This window comes from Nicotiana sylvestris, chromosome 11, assembly GCF_000393655.2.
Source record: "Nicotiana sylvestris chromosome 11, ASM39365v2, whole genome shotgun sequence".
NCBI lineage: Eukaryota > Viridiplantae > Streptophyta > Magnoliopsida > Solanales > Solanaceae > Nicotiana > Nicotiana sylvestris.
Window position 1 is genome coordinate 74,385,668 of NC_091067.1, and position 21,359 is coordinate 74,407,026.

The following is a 21,359-nucleotide window of genomic DNA, read 5'->3' on the forward strand; positions in this document are numbered from 1 at the left end:
TTCACAAATAAATATTTAATAAATTTTTTAACAGAAATACAGGGTCTACGCAAAAGTTACTGGGTTCCCGGGAACCCATACACTACACGCTAGATCCGCGCCTGCATCTAAACAGCTAAAGTATTAACAATACAGTAGCTTACTGAAAATAAAAACGAAATAGTATCACTAGTAGAATGCAAGATGAAAAGAATTTCTAAGAAGACCATTTCTTCTTCTGTGAATACGTTTAATCTTAAAGAAGTGTCTCTTGAGTCTTCAGACTACACTAAATAAATACTCCCAACTCATATATTACCCTAATTTGCTGAAGTTCGGCAAATAGAGAACAAAACTGTAGCTACTAGAATACTTAAGTTCAGCAATTACAAACAAAAACTGCTACTAGAATACTTAAGTTCAGCAAATAGAGAACAAAACTTCAGCTACTAGAATGCTTAAGTTCAGCAATTATAAACAAAAACTTCAACACACTTGGTTCAGCAATTTTTGCTACTTCAGGTCTGTCTACTAGAATGCTGAAGTTTGCGTGATTGCATTTGCTACTTCAGGCTCATATGCTTAAAGTTACGCGAAAAGTAGGTACCTTGCAATTTTTTTGCAAAGCGGATATAAATTAAAACGTGACCCAAAAAGCGGGTATAGATGCAAATCCCCCGAAAAAATCTTATAAAAATATAACCGGCCCAAAGTAGGAATTAGTTTGGCATAAGTTCATTGACCGGCATAGCTCGAGTTGATCCTTCTAAAAGCTTTGGCCTATTTGTGCTACATATGTAACCCAATTTGACCAGTAATTTATTTTTTTGAAACATAGACTGTTGGATTTAATTAGTTTGATATAATCATGATAAGCAAAAGAAAAAGATTTTGTTAGTTTGATTTGTAATTAAATAAATTATAAGAGAACAAATAATCAAAAGAAAAATGATTTTTTGAGTTGAGCGGTTGGTTAGAAACCATAATTTTACTGCTTTTACCTACCCAAATATAGCCAATCCATTTGAGTTTTGACAGCCTATTGTCCATACACGCGCACACGCAATACATATACATTCTTTTTTTTCTTCTATCTTTTCAATATTTCGTTTCTTAGGAAATCCAACATAAATATACATCAAAGGCTAGTTTTTAATGTTGATGTTCATCGCTCATCCTCGTGGGGGCTGCCTATCCAGCTTACTTGAATCAGATGATTTTGAGACTGCACAGACGGATGCATGGAGTTCCATGAATCGGAATAGCTCAAGAAAGCAGCCGGTATTAACTTACATGTATTTTACAATGCTCAAGAATGCATTGTTGTTGTTGTTGTTGTTGTTGTTGTTGTTGTATTTTCCATTACTGACATGTTAAAATACAAAACTCCTCGTACACAATTTGCATCAATGGCCACATGACGAAAAATTCAGCACCTCCAAAGGCATTTTGGATATTTTTCTTGTTTTTAGGAACCAAACACCAAATGCATCATCTCCTTTTACCTTTCCCTGGAAGACCTCAAAGAAAATGGTACTAGCAGATAAAGAGAAAATCATTCTGGTTCATCTGCACTTGGTGAAGCTTCTGAACGTCTTCTCTTGGATTCATGACCACCCAACTGCAAGGAAAAGCTAATGTCTTCATCAGAGCCTTTCCTCAAAGCTGAGAGATTCTCATATGCTGACGTGTCACGTTGATCATCTTGATTAGCCGGGGGTTGTCCATTGAAGCTTGGAATGAATTGATGTTCAACACTTGCACCAAAGTTGACCCCACCTTCTTCCAAGTTAAATGCAGCTTCCACAGGCGAAGAGTTTATATCAGGGCCGCCAACACCATCTTCCAAGGGAATTTGTTGAATATGAAGCCCAAGAGGCTCTATTTTGTCCTTTGGAAGCATTATATCTGGAGGCGAAGAATCCCCAGCTGTAGAGCCAACTACTGTGGCAGAGGCAGCTATCTGTTCCTGTATTGCAACTACACCAGTGATAGATATAGACAAGGTTAAAACATACTCCAAACGAATTCAAGATTTAATCCCAAAAAAAGGGACTTTAATGAAATGGTAAGTTGATCAGAGAAAATCTTACAGATATGACAGATTAAAGCAATGCAGACTACATCACCTTGAAGAGGCATCATTTTATCTCAGTGGATCGGGTTAAGAATGGAAGTCAGTTTAGTCCTTTTCCATCATGGAGTGCAAATACTAACAATTAGTAGATGGGATGAATACACTTGCTTTATCCTTCACACATTGTACAAATCAAGGAAGGAATACTGTCTTTACCCAAAAAACAGTCAGTACAAGACACCAAGCATGACATTTCAAAATAGACAAATAAGTCAGCTGGTGTCTTCTGAAGCAAAAAGGACCTACCGGATACCCGAGCATAATGAACCCACGTGCTACCACTAGAATACTAATTAACTAATTCCAGCCTGCAATTTTGCATCTCTTCTTGGAATTCCGTCTTCTGTTCACCATTCATCAACAAATGTCACCCTAAGGACTACTAAATCTAAAAGAGATGGCTAATTAACCTTACTTGATGTCAACCAACGAAAAATATCCACTTTGAGAAAGATAATCAGCCAAAGAGCTTCTAATAGTCCAATTAGTATTGTTAGATAATCAGCCAAATAGCTTCTAATAGTCCAATTAGTATTGTTCTTTACCATTAAAAAAAAAAAACAATAGTCCAAATTAGTAGTGTTTGATCTAACACCTCCCCTCTGTCCTCAAAGATCTAGACATCCATTGAGCTTATTAGTTCCTCTTCCACTCTAAAACACATGTTTTTCCTTCTACATCCATCCCTTTCAAAAAAACTTGGGGTTTAATACTCTCAACATCACAACAGTAATAGTAAGCACTAAGCCTGATTAACATATTGGAGTGCAAAATAATATATTTGGGGGGTGGGGGACACATTCTAGACTTGTTTTATATGCATGTAGCTAAAAAAGAGAGAATCAAGCTGCTTTATCCACAGAAATCAAGTGCGAAAGACCACAAACCTCTTAGAGCTTCATCTTTTGTGATGATATCAAGTTCAAGGAAATTGAGCAGGCGCCCAAGGTCAACTCCACTAGTCCAATTCTCCGGAGATTGACCCACTTTTAGTTTAAGCCGGCCCCTATTTGCAGTTCCACCCCAAATAATACCAATTGGTCGGGGTTTCTCCCCATTCTCACCCTTTAAAATGATTAAACTTCCACTGTCTCCTTCAAGGTCAAATGTCTGCTGGTTTTCTCCAACAACAAGAAAATCTGTCAAGAAGCAAATCCCTTTCTCATCATTGTATTCAAGGGCATATGCCAAGACAGTTCCTGTAGTCAATCCAGAGCTTCTTCCGACTTTCATCACCTGCTTCCCAATGAGGCTACTAATTGGAGATTGCAAATCTATAAGTTTGACATCTCCAATTTCCCCTATGCCCTTTACAGTAGTCGTCACAGAGGTCATATCAAAATCATCTGTGAACGGGATGAATGCACCATCTGCCCTAACAAACGTCTCTGCACGAGTAATCAATTCCACATTTAGAACCGATAATAATCATAATAATGCCACAAGAGAAAGAAAATTCTAACAAATTAAGAACCTTCTGAGCAGGTATAGCATGGAAGTGAGCAAAGAACAACTTTTCATCTATCTAACAACATCGAAAGAAACAAGAATGCAGATTTCTGGTTGACAGCATCTTCTAGCATGGATTGCATTTGCAGATAGTTCTACTAAAGCAAAAGAGATCTAGCCCATGATACGTCGTGAGAGGCAGGATAGCAATATAATCTCATGGAACAAAGAGACATGTCCAACACACTTTTGTCAATACAAAAATGAAAAAACATACTGGTTGAGGCAGTTAAGTTTTTGTTCTGGTGATAATATTAAACAAAATGCCGGACGAAAAGGTGCTTAAGCTACTGGTTCAGGTTACAGCCTAAATCTTATCAACCATACACTCATACCTAAGGATCTGCTCTTGTTATAAACCCAAATGAAGAAGTTATGGTCTACACTATAGAATCATCATTCAACAGATACTGCACCTTATTTAACTAGCACAATATCAGCAGTCTCACTCAAGGTAACTAGTTCAAATGTCGCTAAAAGATAGACATTAGCCAATGTTCCTAAATGCATATTAGAAGGTCGCCAACAAGTTATAGACAATTCAAACCTCATCAACCTCTCAGACGCTAACAACTTGCATAGCATAGAGTACGATATTAACTTTGCTCAACTTGCATAGTATAAAGTACGATATTAACTTTGCTCAAATTTTGAATACAACAGGCCAGGCATCACTTCACTAGTATTGCACTTAATGGGTAAAGTACTCAACAATGGTGGTATAAGTAGTGGCCAGACAGTGCAAAAATGAGAAAACACGATAAGACAGAAATTGGGGAGAGAAAGGAAAGGAGAGGTGTCAATTAGAAGAGAATAAATAGAAAAGATAACAATGAAAATGGCTGTAGTAATTATGACAAAGAAAGAAGTTAAAGGAAAGCATTGGTAAATCTTTTTTTAAGAACAAAAGATAGCAAAAATGGTGAGAAAGAATGAAAATGTCCATGAGGAGAGAAGTCACGAAAGAGAAGGTTCAAGAGTTGCTATATCACTAAATTACAATTTACTTGATCCAAAAAAAAAGTTCAAGAGAAGCAAAGTATTTTGAGAAACATTCCGTTTCATTTCTAACAAGAGTGTCCCTACCATTTGCAAATGTAGGAGGGATATCTCTCACATTTCAATTAAATTTGAAGGGAGGTCTATTTAATTAACCCAAAATAAGGAAACAATGTTATATGATTAGGTTTCTACAATAGCTTTTGGAATCTTAAGATTCCATTTTTTATCAAAGCAACAACAACAACAAACCCAGTGTAATCCCACAAGTGGGGTCTGAGAGAGTGAAATGTTTCAAGACCTTACCCCCACCTTGTTAGGATAAAGAAGTTGTTTCCAATAAACCCTCAGCTCAAGGAAAGATAAAAAAGAAGCAATAGGAATAGCAGCAAGCAGTAAACAACAACACGATAATAGATCAACTAAAGAGAAAGAACCAAGAATAGGAATAGGAATGAGAAACAGAAATGCCAGGTAGTAAAAGAAAACTAAGCATAAGACAATACAAGAGCAATATTAATACTACTGGTATGGGAAAGAAATACGCTCCTCTAACTACTATCCTTTTACACTAATCCTCAACCTCCACGCCCTCCTATCAAGGTCCATGTCCTCGGCAAGTTGAAGCTATTCCATGTCCTGCCTAATCACCTCCCCCATACCTCTTTGGTCCACCTCTACCTCTCTGCATACCCTCCAAAGCTAACCTCCCCTATTTTTATCAAAGCCAAGAACTAATATTCAAAATTGATTTAATAGAAATTACGGCAAGAATTGAAACTCTTACATACTTGTACAAGACAAGACAACCTCGTGATTTTTTAATCATTAGACTGCATTTCATTTTCATACAACACATAATTGATAATGGAGAAAGGTGTAGTATGAAAAGATGCACTTACCAAATCATAAGTGCGGCATCATAATCAAATATAGATTTAGCAAATTTCAGTAACAATTTTGTAGCATCAGAACGTTCTTCCAACAGCAAACCAGAAAAGAAGGTGAAAAGAACACTTTACCTGGATTTATGCCAGCAAATATGCCATACCAAAGGTCGTCTCTGATAAAGGATGTAGCTCTCTCGACTGAACCGAGATATACCCCAGGTCCAAGTGTTGGAGGTAAAGGATGGAACATTTTCTGATTTGGGTAATCTAAGTCAACAGCAACATGCCGATTTGTCAAGAAACCAACTTGTCGATTGCCTGATAGGCTCCTCACAATAGCACCCAAGGTTCCATATGTCTCTTGGCTTGCTACCTGAATGTTTAAAATAAAATGCGCTAAGAAATTAACATGTACGATCCGTGTGACAAGGAGAAAAATAGTTTACAACTGATTTCTTCTGCAGACTCTTTAATGCCTTTGTTTTCCTAGGATGCAGTTTATAATGTCTGGAGATCTGAAAGATGCCTGATTTATTGACAAATAAAACTGTTTCCTGCAGACTTTTTAATGCGTTAACATTGCTAGGATGCAATTTAAAATGCCTGGAGATTCCAAATAAGCTCAACTGATTTGATGACGAACCATTTACTGAGAAGGGATGTGAGTCTCATCTGAGAATGGAGAAAGGTATCTACAACTGTCTTTGTACACATATAAGTGTATGGACTCTTGGAAACATTCCAGGAAATCATCTTCCTATTTTCCACACTTTTCCCCTTTTTTTAAGTTTTTAGTTGTAAAATTAAAGGTGTGGCTTCGAAAATTTTCAATACCTTCTTAGGAATATATGGCTGACATAAGTTGCCCTTACTGCAAAGTTTCAGAAAAGTGTGGCAAGAGTTAACCTAGTTCAACACTGAATGACAAGCACTTCAGGAAAATGCAAAATGTGCTCAGAAGCAAAGAAATAGATTACTCCAATGGTCTGCCACACCCGAATAACTGTGCTATGCAAGATGCGCAAATTGATCAACTAACAGGACTCAACAAAATAGCAATACCGTTACTGAAAAGAGAATAGCAATACTATTATTTTCCCAATATGCGGGATTTGCTTAAACTTTAACTATCATGTGCACTGATCAAGCCTCAATCGCAGCATCCTCAGAGTATAAAGTTATGATAAACATCAAACTACCTGAGACCCTGAGCCAATACATGGGTCGCTACCCCGAAGGTCATCTACTATCTCAGTATACAATTGTTCCTTCGGTGTCGGCTCTGGTGCACCAAAATAGGAGAACTCGACCACATCTACTTCACACCACACCCCTCCAGGACCCTGACAATGAGTTACATATTTAAGCATACAGCAAAATAAGGAATAAAGGATGCAAGAATTAACATATTTTGGCAAGTGTTGATTCTTTGAGTTCTAATGATAGGTTGAGTTCAAACATTTTATTGAACAATCCCTGTCTGGAGGGGGGTGGGGGAGGTATACTGTAGAAAAATATAAACACAATCAATGAAGTTAATTTCATTAGCTTTCTTTGTCCTAATTCAGGAAAATCTTTGGCAGGAGGAGTGGCGGAAATAGGATAAAAGATAATTAGTCATTCTTTTTTATCACCTCCAAAGCAGTAGGTAGACACTGAATTGGACTAAGCCATTGTTTGTGAACTTTCCTGGACACAAACACTAGTATCGCTGGTATATCAGTCAAAACACCACGTCGAATACGAAAACCAATTGCTGTACCGAGACTGTAGCAACGCAAGAGTTTGCTATGAGATGCCCTTATAGTCATGAGATCAAGCAATGTTGTTGCTCGCTGCCCCTCAGGCAATCGGCCAAGAGTTTCTGGCAGAACCCCTTTCTGAAGATTTGCGAAATAGTTTGCTCTCTCTTCAGCAGCATCATTCAGTCGACTAGGCCAGGAGAAGTATGCAGCATTGCTCTCAGAATGTTGTCCAGCAGATGCATAAGGTTGAAGTGTTGGTGGACTCAGTGAAGGAAGATTAGAATAACTGTAACAGTATTTTTCAAGGTCTAAAGCTGACTCCTCTGACGGTGTTGAACCTGAGCAACGGGTTCTTTTATTCAACCTTGCTCGATCCATCTTTCTGCTAATAGTTGACAAACTTGTTATTCAAAGTTCAGCAAGAAGGAAAAAAAAAATGCACCCTCAATTCTTGAGTTTCAAGAGAATTAGCTATAATAGTGGTATGCTTTGATAGCTTTATGTAATTTTTGTCAAAACTGATAAACAAACAGACTGCTCAGAGCAACAGAACAGACAATACAACAATTAAGCAGGACTTTGATTTTTTCTCTAATTGAAGCCTCTCTTACGATGCCATTGCAAAGACATAGCAATATCCAGTTAGCGCGAACATAAAAGTGAAAGTTCAGACACTCAAGAAGCACATTATCTACTCAACATGATGCTTTAACATCAGTAAAAGGAACCATGTAAACATAGCAAAGTGGACAAAATGAATCTCTAAATGATTAAAAAACTAGAACTGATGCGTGAGTAAAGTTATTATCCTAGTTCAATGCGAGTCATGATAAGTGAATGGTCAGCAACTCGATGGCTATTAAGGTACGGCGATATGTTATGGCGGCAAATAAATAAGACAAGATCTATTGTTATTACTTTTATTAGTGTTGAGTCAAAAATATTTTAATATCTCAAAAAGAATATTTACAATTATGTCTAGGTTCATTATTTTAATATAATCTTGATAGAATTGTAACTGATAGAATATTTTCAATTAACAATTTAATTTTAACGGTTTGGCAATTGATGGTGGCTTTCAATGGTTTTACGTTTTGCATTCTTGACATTGAATTCTTAATGATTCGTTTTGGCATTCTTGGAATTGCATTCTTAATGATTTGTTTGTCAGTGAATTCTTGCTTGATCCTTTCTTTTACGTTATTTTTTTTGTTTTTAACGTATAGTAAGTTAAAAAGCCATTATGGCTTGGAAATGATTTTAACTTTGAAGCATACGTTTCTGAAGGTTTTAAAAAACCTTTATGGCTTGGACAGTTTTATATATCAGAGTGTGCATTTTCTTTGCACTATATATACTTCTTTGGTTTTATATAGAAGGGCAGTGTGAAAATAACAAACAATTTCTTCTTCTTTCTTTGGTGCTGGGTTTTCTTCTTATAAATCTTTGTTGTTTCTGCTCCTAGTTATACTAGAAGAGCTTGTTGAATCCTGGGGGATACGCCTAACATTATTCATCTCGGTGTGGGCGAAATATCCTTAAGGACAGTGTCCTTGACACGACTCAAGCTAAACATTTTATTCTCCATAATCATCCAATTTTTCCAACAATCTTAAGTATATTTCCACGCAGTTATTATGGAGAATAACGCTGCTAATGTTGTTGTTGATGCTACTACATCTGCTGCACCAACTGTTTATGTTGCTGTTCCATCACCAATTACCTATGCCAAACCTTTTCCTGATGTTTCAAAAATTGAGGTTTTCGGTGGAGATACTTTTAAGCGTTGGCAGGAACGAGTGCATTCTATTTTGGATATGCATGGAGTTGCTTTTGCTCTTACTGATCCTAAGCCAACTGAAGCAACTTCCATTCAGATGGATCAATGGGTTCATGCTAATAAGAATTGTTCAATGTCTATGTTTCCTACAAGGAGGCAAAAGAAATCTGGGAGTCAATGATAACAAAGTACACTGCTGAAGATGCTACTAAACAAAAGTTTGTAATTGGAAACTACTACAAGTGGGAGATGACAGAAGACAAGGACATAACCGCACAAATCAACGAATATCACAAGTTGATTGAAGATCTCAAATCTGAAGATATTTCTCTGCCGAACAGTTTGTTGCTGGTATGCTTATCGAAAAACTTCCCAAATCTTGGAGTGACTACAAATAACAAATGAAACACAAACACAAGCAATTGTCGCTGAAGGACTTGGTCAAGCACATTATAATTGAAAATACAAATCGCAAGCAAGCTGTTGCTGACAAAGGAAAGGAGATTGCTACAAGAGCCAACCTGGTGGAGAACAATAAGCGGCAGAACAAATCAAATAACAGGTATGATAAAGGAAATGGTTATAAGCCCAAAACCAACAATCAAACCTTCAAGAAAAAAGGTAACTGCTTTGTGTGTGGCAAACCTGGCCATCATGCTGCTCAATGCCGGAAGAGGGTTGGGAATGACAATCCCGCTAAGGCTAAAGTAAACTTAACTGAAGCCAAAGCGGATGACATAATTGCTACAGTTGTTTCCCAAGTGAACCTTGTGGCCAGTGTGAAAGCCTGGGTGTTAGATTCTGGTGCCACTAGGCACAAATGTGCTAACAAAAAAGACTTTGTGTCTTACACCCAAATTGAGGAAGGAGAAGAAGTTGTATATCTTGGTGACTCAAGGACGATTCCAATTCTTGGAAAAGGCAAAGTTCTTCTCAAACTCACATCTGGCAAAATTTTGGCATTGAATGACGTGTTGCATGTTTCTAGTATCCGAGCCAATTTGGTCTCTGTGGGATTATTAGGAAAACTGGGGGTGAAGGTTTTTTTGAATCTGATAAGGTCGTGTTGACCAAGAATAATAATTTTGTTGGCAAGGGTTATTATAACCATGGCTTGTTTGTACTCAATGTTATCAATGAAAATGCTAGTACTTCTGCTTACTTGATTGATTCTTTTGCTTTATGGCATGCTAAATTAGGACATGTTAGTTTATCTTATATTAAAAAAATGCATTCTGAAGGTCTTATTTCAAATATTAATTTTTTGAATATTGATAAGTGTGAAGTTTGTGCAGAAGCTAAAGAAACTAAGAAATCATGTGCTTCAGTATTTGGAGAATCTGAATTATTAAGTTTAATTCATACTGATTTAGGAGACTTGAAACAAACTATGACTAGAGGAGGGAAAAAATATTATGTGACTTTTATAGACGATTTTTCTAGATATACAAAAGTTTATTTGTTGAGAAATAAAGATGAAGCTTTTGATAAGTTTTTAATTTATAAATCTGAAGTAGAAAATCAGTTAGATAAGAAAATCAAAAGAGTTAGATCTGATAGAGGTGGTGAATTTATTTTGTTGAATGATTATTGTGAGAAAGAAGGCATAATTCACGAGATAACTCCGCCATATTCTCCACAATCAAATGGTGTAGCGGAAAGAACAAATAGGACTTTAAAGGAAATGATGAATAGCACGCTTGTTAGTTCTGGTGCTCCGGATAATCTTTGGGGTGAAGCCATTTTATCTGCTTGTCATTTACAAAATAAAATTCCTTATAAGAAAACGGGTAAAACTCCTTATGAGTTGTGGAAAATGTATCCACCTAATTTGAAATATTTGAAAGTGTAGGGGTGCTTTGCTAAAGTTATGTTGCTTGATCCTAAGAAAAGAAAAATAGGGTCTAAAACATCTGATTGTATGTTTATTGGGTATGCTGAAAGCAGCATACAGATTTTTAGTAGTCAAAAGTGATGTACTTGAAAACAATACTATTGTTGAAATAAAATTTTTTGATACTTATGCTCCTGTAACTAGAATTTCCTCAATTCGTGTTTTACTTGTCTTGGCTTCTATTTATAAACTTTTTATTCACCAATGGATGTTAAAACTGCATTTTTAAATGGTGATTTGGAAGAGGAAATTTACATGGAGCAACCTGAGGGTTGTATAGTGTCTGACCAAGAAAATAAAGTGTGTAAATTGCTAAAATCTTTATATGATCTAAAACAAGCGCCTAAATAATGGCATGAAAAATTTGATCAATTATTGATTAATGATGGTTTTTCGTCAATTGAAGTAGATAAATGTGTTTATACAAAATGTGTAGTGGTACATGTGTTATTATTTGCCTTTATGTGGATGACATGCTTATTTTTAGTTCTAGCCTTGATTTGGTACATAAAACCAAATTTTTCTTGTCTTCTAATTTTGAGATGAAAGATATGGGAGAAGCTAGTGTTATTTTAGGCATGAAAATTATAAGAGATGGCAATAGTTTGATGTTGACTCAAGAACATTATGTTGAAAGAATTCTTAAAAAATTTGATACTTTTGATGTGGTACCTGTAAGCACTCCTTATGATGCTAGTAGTCAGTTAAAAAAGAATAAGGGAGATGTTATAGATCAAAATAAATATGCTCAAGTTATTGGTATTCTAATGCATTTGATGAATTTTACTAGACCTGATATTGCATATGTTGCGTGTAGATTGAGTAGATATACTCAAAACCCAAGTCATGATCATTGGAATGCATTATTAAGAGTAATGAAATATTTGAGAAGTACCATGAACTATGGTATTAAATATAGTGGATTTCCCACTGTACTAGAAGGATACAGTGATGCTAACTGGATCTCTGATTCAGATGAGACAAAATCCACTAATGGTTATGTGGTCACCCTCGGTGGGGGTGTTGTGGCATGGAAATCAGCTAAACAATCAATAATAGCTAGATCTACCATGGAATCTGAGTTTGTGGCATTGGAATTAGCCGGCAATGAGACAGAGTGGTTAAAAAACCTTTTGGCGAGTATTCCACTAGGAATTAAACCGACACCCTCTATGTCGATGCATTGTGATAGCCGAGCTGCAATAGCCATTGCCAAAAATAAATCCTTTAATGGGAACAGTAGACATATCCGATTGAGACATAGTGTGATAAAGCAGCTGCTGAGAGATGGAATTATTTCCATAGATTATGTGAAGTCGGAAGTGAATTTGGCCGATCCTCTGACTAAACCTTTGGGAAGAAAATTAATATCTGAAACATCGAAGGGAATGGGACTTTTGCCAATTTGAGTTATATCAACTATGATGGTAACCCAACCTATGTGATTGGAGATCCCATGAAGTAGGTTCATATGGGTAATAACAAGTCATTAGTTGATCAAATGTGCACTATTAAATTATATCCCTTCCTATGGTGTGTGTGTGTATATAGTGCAAGACTGCAAGGAATGAGAGACTGAGTTATTAAACTCTTAATCTAATAATCCATAGCCTTTATAGGTGGTGTATTGTGCTGCAGAATACACTTGATGGATGGACCTATATGAGTGTGGAGTGGGGCCGCTCCTATGAAATTTGTGGCGAAATTTCTAGAGCACTTATGAAAACCAGGTGCGCGCATGGCCTATTAGCGCAAAACCGTGATAAACAACAAAGTGTGTGCGAGTATAATGTGATAGATAAGACACTAAACTTACAAAAGAATTCTTGGTTCATAAAAGTTCTAAACTTCACCAATTGTTCTATAAGTTTAATCTTATTTTATCTAGGTCTGGTTCATAGTCCAAGAGACACCAGATTCGACGCATTATGCTCAATTGTGAAAACCCATGAATTTTTTTTTTAGTTTTATCTTATTTTATTATAATATTCTTTTTGAACTATGTGGGGGATTGTTGAGTCAAAAATATTTTAATATCTCAAAAAGAATATTTACAATTATGTCTAGGTTCATTATTTTAATATAATCTTGATAGAATTGTAACTGATAGAATATTTTCAATTAACAATTTAATTTTAACGGTTTGGCAATTGATGGTGGCTTTCAATGGTTTTACGTTTTGCATTCTTGACATTGAATTCTTAATGATTCGTTTTGGCATTCTTGGAATTGCATTCTTAATGATTTGTTTGTCAGTGAATTCTTGCTTGATCCTTTCTTTTACGTTATTTTTTTGTTTTTAACGTATAGTAAGTTAAAAAGCCATTATGGCTTGGAAATGATTTTAACTTTGAAGCATACGTTTCTGAAGGTTTTAAAAAACCTTTATGGCTTGGACAGTTTTATATATCAGAGTGTGCATTTTCTTTGCACTATATATACTTCTTTGGTTTTATATAGAAGGGCAGTGTGAAAATAACAAAAAATTTCTTCTTTCTTTGGTGCTGGGTTTTCTTCTTATAAATCTTTGTTGTTTTTGCTCGAAGAGCTTGTTGAATCCTGGGGATACGCCTAATATTATTCATCTCGGTGTGGGCGAAATATCCTTAAGGACAGTGTCCTTGACACGCCTCAAGCTAAATATTTTATTCTCCATAATCATCCAATTTTTCCAACAATTAGTTCGCCACAAACCAAATGCTCCCAGTTTACAACAAATTTGCCTTCTTAACATCATTTCTCTCAACTATGTAATTAGCTTGAGAGATTTAGTTAATAAGATGATAAAATTCCCTATACCTCAATCAACAAACTATACCTCAATCACGAACTAGTAGGAGTCCGTTGTATGAATCTATGCCTCCAACAAGCATGTTTTACTTTCCAACAACCATGTTTTACTTTTACCCCAAAAAAAGGAAGGAAAAAAAAAGTTCTGGCACTAGCAAAGAGTTGTTAATAAAGATTATGCACGGTACAAAATTGAGAAAAAACAAACAGAAATAAAAGAAGCAGGGTCCTCGAATAAAAACATGGGTATGTGAGGATAGATGTGCATGAAAGAAAGAAGATCAATCGCAGCAGTGATGGATTCTTAGATAGAAAGAGAAAAAAGATGAGCTATTTTTTACCTCGCATAGGCAGCTGCTAAACTTGAAATGAAATTGGGAAAGGAAGAGAAAAAGCTGCAAACATAGTCAAAGTCACGCTACGCCATGAGAGGCCCCAGTGTTAAAGAGTAGTAGTATTAAATTGTGTTTAAGTGAAGCAATTCTACTCTTCACGACAGTATCGAAGTGAGCGACTATGTTGTCCACCGCCAACATTGGAGAAGTGGGAGGAAAAAAAACGGGGCAGCGGGGGGGGGGGGGGGAGGGGTAGAGAAGTGTGGATCATATGCGGGCCACTAAATAATTTGGTCGGATCGCCTTTTGGTACACTTTTATGGGCCCAATTTGAAATTCAGGCCTTGAGACCATAATTTTTTTAGAGAAATTTTCATAAAGCACTATATTTTAATATTAATTAGTCATCTATAGATATCATTTGCTATATTACGAATTATAAATACCTTTTTGTGGTTATATAATGTATTTGATGTATTTAAGCTATTGTATTCATGAATACAGTAGCAAAAATAGACGTGAATCAGGGAAATCTAGCTAATCAATTGTTGTATTCGAATGTATTCGACTGTATTCATGGCGTGAAATATGGGATTATAGCTAGACAGATTACTGCATTCGATTGTATTCACGACGTGAAACAGGGGATTACACTGTTTTTAAACGGAAAGTGTATCAATTAACATAATAGACTCCTAATATAACTCAACAAACTCAATTATAACACAAAAAAAATTGTATTTCCGGTTATAAAAAAGATTCTCAGCTGGAAAAAAATCCAAAAAATATAGCAATCTTCAGAGAAATTATATAATACATCTGAATACATAAATTATATTAATTAAAAAAACATATGAATACATAGAATACAACGGGATACATTGAAATACAATGAAAAAAAGACAGTGATTACAATGAAATACACGAAATACAGCGAGATACATTGAATTACAATGAAAAAAAGACAATGAATACAATGAAATACATGAAAATACAGCGTGATATGTTGAAAATACATTGAAATATATTAACAGAAAATCAAGTTGCTCAGCCCCAAACTCTGTCGTCTTTGCTCAAGAACAAACCCTAATTTCCGCCTTGTAGCCAAATAGTCCTTCCATCTTCACAGATCTTGCACGCTCAAACCTGGAGGAAGTGACTGCTTCAACTTGTCGGCATTCTCAAAGTCGGACACACAGAGTGTGTAGGGGTACTTGGAGTAGTGAACCTTGAATTTGACCATATCCTTATTCTTCTTGATCTTGACAGATCGTGCATCCTTCCTTCTTGCTGTGAGAAGGAAATCCTTGATTTCGTGGATTTGCTTCAGCATGATTGGGTCTTCGGGTTAGGGTTTGTTGTTGTTGTGCTGTTGGTCGCTAGATTTTAAAGGATTGATTAAAGTGAATCAAAGAGAAGATGCCGTCAAGAGGAGGAGAAGAGCGGAAATTTTAATGGGGTGGGGGAAGAGAATGGGATGTATCAAAGTAGAGAAAGAAAGAAAATAGTATAATTAAATACCTTATTTAGTGGCTTAGGGGTAGGAGGTAACGAAAATTAGATATTTTGCTACAAACATTAAAAGGTATATATAGAATATAATTTTTTTAAATGTTATTTATTTAAAATAAATAAGGTGTTAACATTTGCTATAGGAGGTAAAAATTTCAATTTTTTATAGGGAGTTTGCATTCCTATACACTATTTGAAACTTTATTACCCTCCATGCTCAAGTTTCAATTTAATTAAATAATCATATATAATTTACCAATTATATACAAATAAGTTTTAAATGAGTATCCTTTTATATTAGGAATTGAATAAGGAATATCAGTTATTTCCTTATTCCTTTATACTTGTCCTCTCTCTCTCTCTCTCTCTCTCTCTCTCTCTCTCTCTCTCTCTTCGTGTCTCTCTCTGCTTTTTTCAGTGTACCCATCGTCTAGCTTTCTTTTCAGTAGTGTGATCTTAATAAAAGAATATGATTTCTGGCAGTGAAACTTTCACACTTAATTGGTTATTATAAAATTTAGAGTTCATAGAACAAAGATTGTAACTCAAAATTGTGGATTACAAACATTGAAAAGAATTACTAAATTCAAGACGAAAATATTGTAGTAATTCATCAATGGATTTCTTGTTGTATAGAGTTTCCACCATTGACAGCTATTAAAAAACTTTGAAGCTTTGAAATTGAATTTGGATTTTCAAAAACCATTATTTGTTTGGATTGAGTGTTGTTGTAAATAATTGTAAATATTGTTTGAAGTTTATATCTCAATTTTGAGGGTATTTTGTTGAAGATTAGACTTGATTTTGGTTGAATTTCAGATTGAAACTCGAAGAAGAAGAAGAAGAAGAAAAATATACTTACGAAATTGTAGTAAAGTTGTAGTAAAATTGTAGGTAAATTGTATTATGTTGTAGTTGTATATTTTTTTATTTGAATGTTGTATGAAAGTTAAAAAAATAGTTATATTATGTTTGAATCATTGTATAAAATTTGTATTTAAGTTATCAATACTATCTTTTTACATAAAGTTGTTGATGTGTATCAAAATTGTATTAAGAGAGCAAGTTTTGATCGGAATTTTAGAGAGGAAGAAGCACATACCACACACAAAATATATACAAATCAAATACAAAATATACAAAAGACATATTGTATAAAATTTATATAATAATTGTATTTAAGTTGTATGATATCGTAGTTGTATTTAATTGGATAGAAATAATGTATGAAATGTTGTAGATAAATTATGGATTAGTTGTAAATAAGTGTATACCGTATAGCTGGTTATAGTTCAATATTACAAAATCAAATGCAATGTGACTAATTCAATATTACATTCCAAGTCGCAATTGACTATAATTTCATTGCGGGTAAAATTTGATTATGTAATTTGACCAAATAACTTGTGAATGTAATTGTCAAAAATGTTACTAAGTTCAAAATGTCTCCGTGTCAATTCTCAGTACTTGTACTGAGTATTGCCATTTGTCTAAGTAACAAGGAGCCCTATTTTCAAGTTGGTTACGTGATATACCTGCATGCTTTCGATGCTTATGATGTAGTTTTGATTTCCTCCGCGTTACGAAAAGTAATGCATGTTTGAGGAAATCAATTATGTTAAGTTGATAGCATAATCAGATCAACATTATTCGTTGAAAGACATTTGTCAGAGAAGAATTTCGTGATGCTTAATTGTGTGAATATTAGAGTTAAATGCCAAGAGGTGTTGTTATGTCAAATATCACCAGTTTCTCAAATTATACATGGGGAGACAACTAGATTTTATCGTCATACAACTATTTTTTAACTTTCATACAACATTCAAATAAAAATATATATAATTACAATAGAACAATTTAACTACAATTTTACTATAACATTACTACAATTTCGTAAGTATATTGTATGTCATATCTTCTTTTCTTCTTCTTCTTCTTCTTCTTCTTCTTCTTCTTCTTCTTCTTCTTCTTCTTCTCCTCCTCCTCCTCCTCCTCCTCCCCCTTCTGCTTCTTCTTCGACTTTCAATTTGAAATTCAGCCAGAACCAAGTCTAATCTTCACCAAGTACCCTCAAAATTGAGATATAAACTCCAAATAATATTTTCAATTGTTTGAAACAAACCCAATTCAAACAAATAATAATTTTTGAAAACCCAAATTCGAATTCAAAACTTTATGATAGATTAGTGTTCAATCTTCAATTCCTACGACCTAGAGGTTACTTCAACAGATTGATTGGCAGAAGACAATTTTTAGGCTTACCTTATTGAGAGAGAAAAACGGTAAGAGAGAAAGATGAAGAAAGAAAAAAAAATTAATGAGAGATGCAGTAGTGAGGAAAGAGGAGAGGAGAGAAAAAAAGAAAAGGATGTAACCAAATCCCTTAATTCAAGGCACTAATAATGGACTATATATAATTTGTAAGTAATCTTTGTTTAGGATGAGTAATATACGAAACTAGGACAATTTTAGTAAATAAGTTTCAGATATTGTAGAGGAAGGAAAAAATTCCTTTTTTATAATACGCTTTTCAGGCAGCAAACACCACAATATAGATAATTAGCCTATAAAGGCCATCTTTTTGGATTTTTATTTAATTATTTTTAGAAAAATTACCCAATCTGTTAATCTATAAATAATTTCAACAAAAATAGTTCAAATATCATTTTGTAACACATCTATATTGCTAAAACACTAAAATAGTTCAAACTTTTTGAGACTTCAACAATATTGAAATATTTTAATTCCTTTAGCTGGAAATTCAAAGAATCGAGCACCTTTAACTCGATTTAGAAATTAATATTTAATATTAAACTAGGTCGAAAGATTAAACACCACAGACAACTAAGAAGAGCTTGAATTCAAAAAATTGTGATTTTCGAAATTGGAATTTATTTCGAGTGGATGTTGTTGGAATAGATTGGGTACATCTTAAGGAGTGTGATTCTCAATTTTGGGACGATTTGGCGGAGATTTTAGCTGGTTTGAATTGAACTTGACCCAAATTCAAAGTACACAAGATGAACATGAAAGAAGATCACATGTGTATCACACTATGTATCATTTGTCTATCACATATATATCATATGTGTATCGAATGTGTATCACATGTATATCCATATATACCTCTATGTGAGATACATGCGTGATACATGTTTGATACAAGTATCGTAGAAAATTTTTAAACTCGATTTTAACTACGAATTTTGATACCAAATCAGTTCAAATCACCTCCAATCTTACGCAAATTTTGATATTGCCTCTTCTATATGTTTTCAGTGAATTTCAACCATACCCCATTGGGAAAAAATATTCTTCCTAATTTTTTAATATTGTTTATCATTAGTAATGAATTTTGACTCCAAACTAGTCTAACCCACCTTCAGACTTCGTCAATTTTTGTATATTTTCTCATCTATATGTTTTCAACGAATCGCAATAATACCTATTGGAAAAAAGAATTGCTTATATTTTTTGAACGTTGTACAGTCAAACCTCTCTATAACAACCTCGTTTGTTCCGAACATTTTTTACTGTTATAGTGAAGTGTTGTTATAAAGAACATATATTATAATATAAAATGAAAATTAGTTCCGAAAAAGTTTAGCTTTTATAGTGAAGTGATGTTATATAGAGATGTTGTTATAGAGAGGTCTGACTGTATATCATTCGTAAAAATATTTAGGCTATTGTTGGTAGCATGCCTAAAATGACTAGTTGTTGGTTAATAGTATCTTTCTTTGGTACATTCCTGTAACAACCCGGTCGGTCGTTTCATGAGTTACCACTCCGTTTCTCCTTATTTCTACTTCTTATTGCCTTGTTCAGCTGTATTATGTGCTATCGGGTTGGTTGGCTCGGGTTCGAAAAGGTTTTGGTAAGGTTTGAGACACTTAGTCTCTTTTGAGTAAGCTTAAGTTGAAAAAATCAATCGGATGTTGACTTATGTGAAAAAGGGTGCGGATGTGAATTCCTATGGTTTGGATAGCTTTGGGAGGTTATTTGGGACTTAGGAGCATGATCGGAATATGTTTTGGAGGTTCGGAGTAGATTTAGGCTTGAATTAGCGAAATTGGAATTTTGGCGTTTTCCGGTTGATAGGTGAGATTTTGATATAGGGGTCGGAATGGAATTTTGGGAGTTGCAGTAGGTCCATTGTGTCATTTGGGATGTGTGCGCAAAATTTTAGGTCATTCGGACGTGGTTTGATAGACTTTTTGGTCAAAAGCGTAATTCGGAAGATTTTTGAAACCTTAGGCTTGAATCCGATGTTATTTGGTTGATTTGATGTTGTTTGAGGTGTTTTGAACATTGGTATAAGTTTGGATAGTGGTATATGGCTTGTGTGTGCTTTTGGTTGAGGTCCCGAGGGCCTCGGGGTGATTTCGGATGGTTGACGGAAGATTTTGAGTTGAGGTTTGGCAGCTAAAGTTTTTCTATTGCTGTCATAACTGCACCTGCGGCTAGGGGACCATAGGTGCGGACTCGCAGAAGCGGAGATGGAGCCACAGATGCGGCCAAGAGGGAGGTCAGCTGGAACCGCAGAAGCGGCTACTGGAGCGCACCTGCGATAGCGCAGGTGCAGACATTTAATCGCAGATGCGGAAAGGGGCTTTTAAGTGAAAATCGCAGATGCGGTGGGTTAGACCATAGAAGAGGGACCGCAGAAGCGGAAAAAGGACTGCAGGTGCGGAATCCCTGGGTCAGAAAGTATATATTTCATCCTTCGCAATTTTCAGCCTTTCTTCACCATTTTTAAATCGATTTTGGAGCTTTTGGGGGGATTTTGAAGAGGGAATCCAAGGGAACTTCATTGAGGTAAGATTTTTGAACATAAAACTCGTTCCTATGGTATTATTTCATTGATTAGGCTTGAAATTTATGGAAAGTTGTGGGTAAATATTGAAGAAACTAGGGCTTGAGATTGGAGACCTTTGATTAAGGATTTGAAGGGTCATTTGTGGTCGGATTTTGGTACTTTTGATATGGATGAACTCGTGGGAGGATAAGGAGTTATTGATGTAATTTTTATCAGATTCCGAGACGTGAGACCAGGGGGTCGGGTTTGGTTAATTTCGGTTTTTGTGTTGTAATTTAATTATTTTCGCATGGGCTTCGCTCTCATAGCATATTTTGACGTCATGATTCTGATTCGGTTAGATTTGGAGCATTCGGATGTCAATCCAAGAGGCAAGGGCATCGCAAGCTAAAGTTTGGACCATATAAAGGTAAGTAATAATTGTAAATGTTGTCATGAGGGTATGAAACCCCGAATTTCACATCGTTGTGCTACTATGAGGTGACACACACGCTAGGCGACGAGCGTAGGGTCGTGCACCATTGGGGATTGTGGCTTAGTCCGTCCCGTATGACTGTTTAACCGCGTATTTGATTGAAAACTGTTTGCTATCATCATGTTTTGGGCTGAATGCAATACTTGGGCTTCGTGCCAACTGTTTTGGACCCTTAGGGGATTTTTACTACTATTCCTAACTGTTTTGACTTCGTATTTGTACTTACTCATGCTATATTCTACTGTTTTTCACAACTCAGCCACCTTTACTTGTTTCTGATATTTTAAAAGATATTTTGTGCTGACCATCATGTTTTACTGTTGCCCGAGTGGCTTGTGAGTTTCTGACTGAGTAAGGCCGAGGGCCTGTGTTGTGAGGATACTATCGGATCGGGTTGTGCAACGTAGAAGGATTATACTGATTCATAATTATGAGGCCGAGATCCTGATTTGTTACGCCACGAGGTGGCTTGATATGAGGCCGAGAGCCTATTTG

The 21,359-nt window shown here is 35.4% G+C and overlaps 1 protein-coding gene and 1 pseudogene across 1 annotated transcript; both read right to left on the reverse strand.

Annotated features, from left to right (window-relative positions):
- Window positions 1-948: 948 nt before the first annotated feature.
- LOC104232675 (protein NARROW LEAF 1) lies at window positions 949-14,248 on the reverse strand. Its single transcript, XM_070162462.1, has 6 exons — window positions 14,065-14,248; window positions 7,149-7,641; window positions 6,714-6,857; window positions 5,647-5,887; window positions 3,004-3,504; window positions 949-1,959 (listed from the first exon to the last, which is right to left on the reverse strand). The coding sequence occupies exons 2-6, from the start codon at window positions 7,635-7,637 to the stop codon at window positions 1,535-1,537; spliced, it is 1,800 nt and encodes a 599-aa protein (XP_070018563.1). The 5' UTR covers window positions 7,638-7,641; window positions 14,065-14,248; the 3' UTR covers window positions 949-1,534.
- Window positions 14,249-15,177: 929 nt separating this feature from the next.
- LOC104211604 (large ribosomal subunit protein eL38 pseudogene) lies at window positions 15,178-15,427 on the reverse strand (annotated as a pseudogene).
- Between the last annotated feature and the right edge of the window lie 5,932 nt (window positions 15,428-21,359).

Coding starts and splice junctions, on each gene's coding strand:
- LOC104232675 (XM_070162462.1), bottom strand. CDS start 7,637: ATGGATCGAGCAAGGTTGAATAAAAGAACCCGTTGCTCAGGTTCAACA. Junction 5,888..6,713: donor GTATTGGCTCAGGGTCTCAG/GTAGTTTGATGT, acceptor TTAAACATTCAG/GTAGCAAGCCAAGAGACATA. Junction 3,505..5,646: donor ATTTGCTGGCATAAATCCAG/GTAAAGTGTTCT, acceptor TTACTCGTGCAG/AGACGTTTGTTAGGGCAGAT.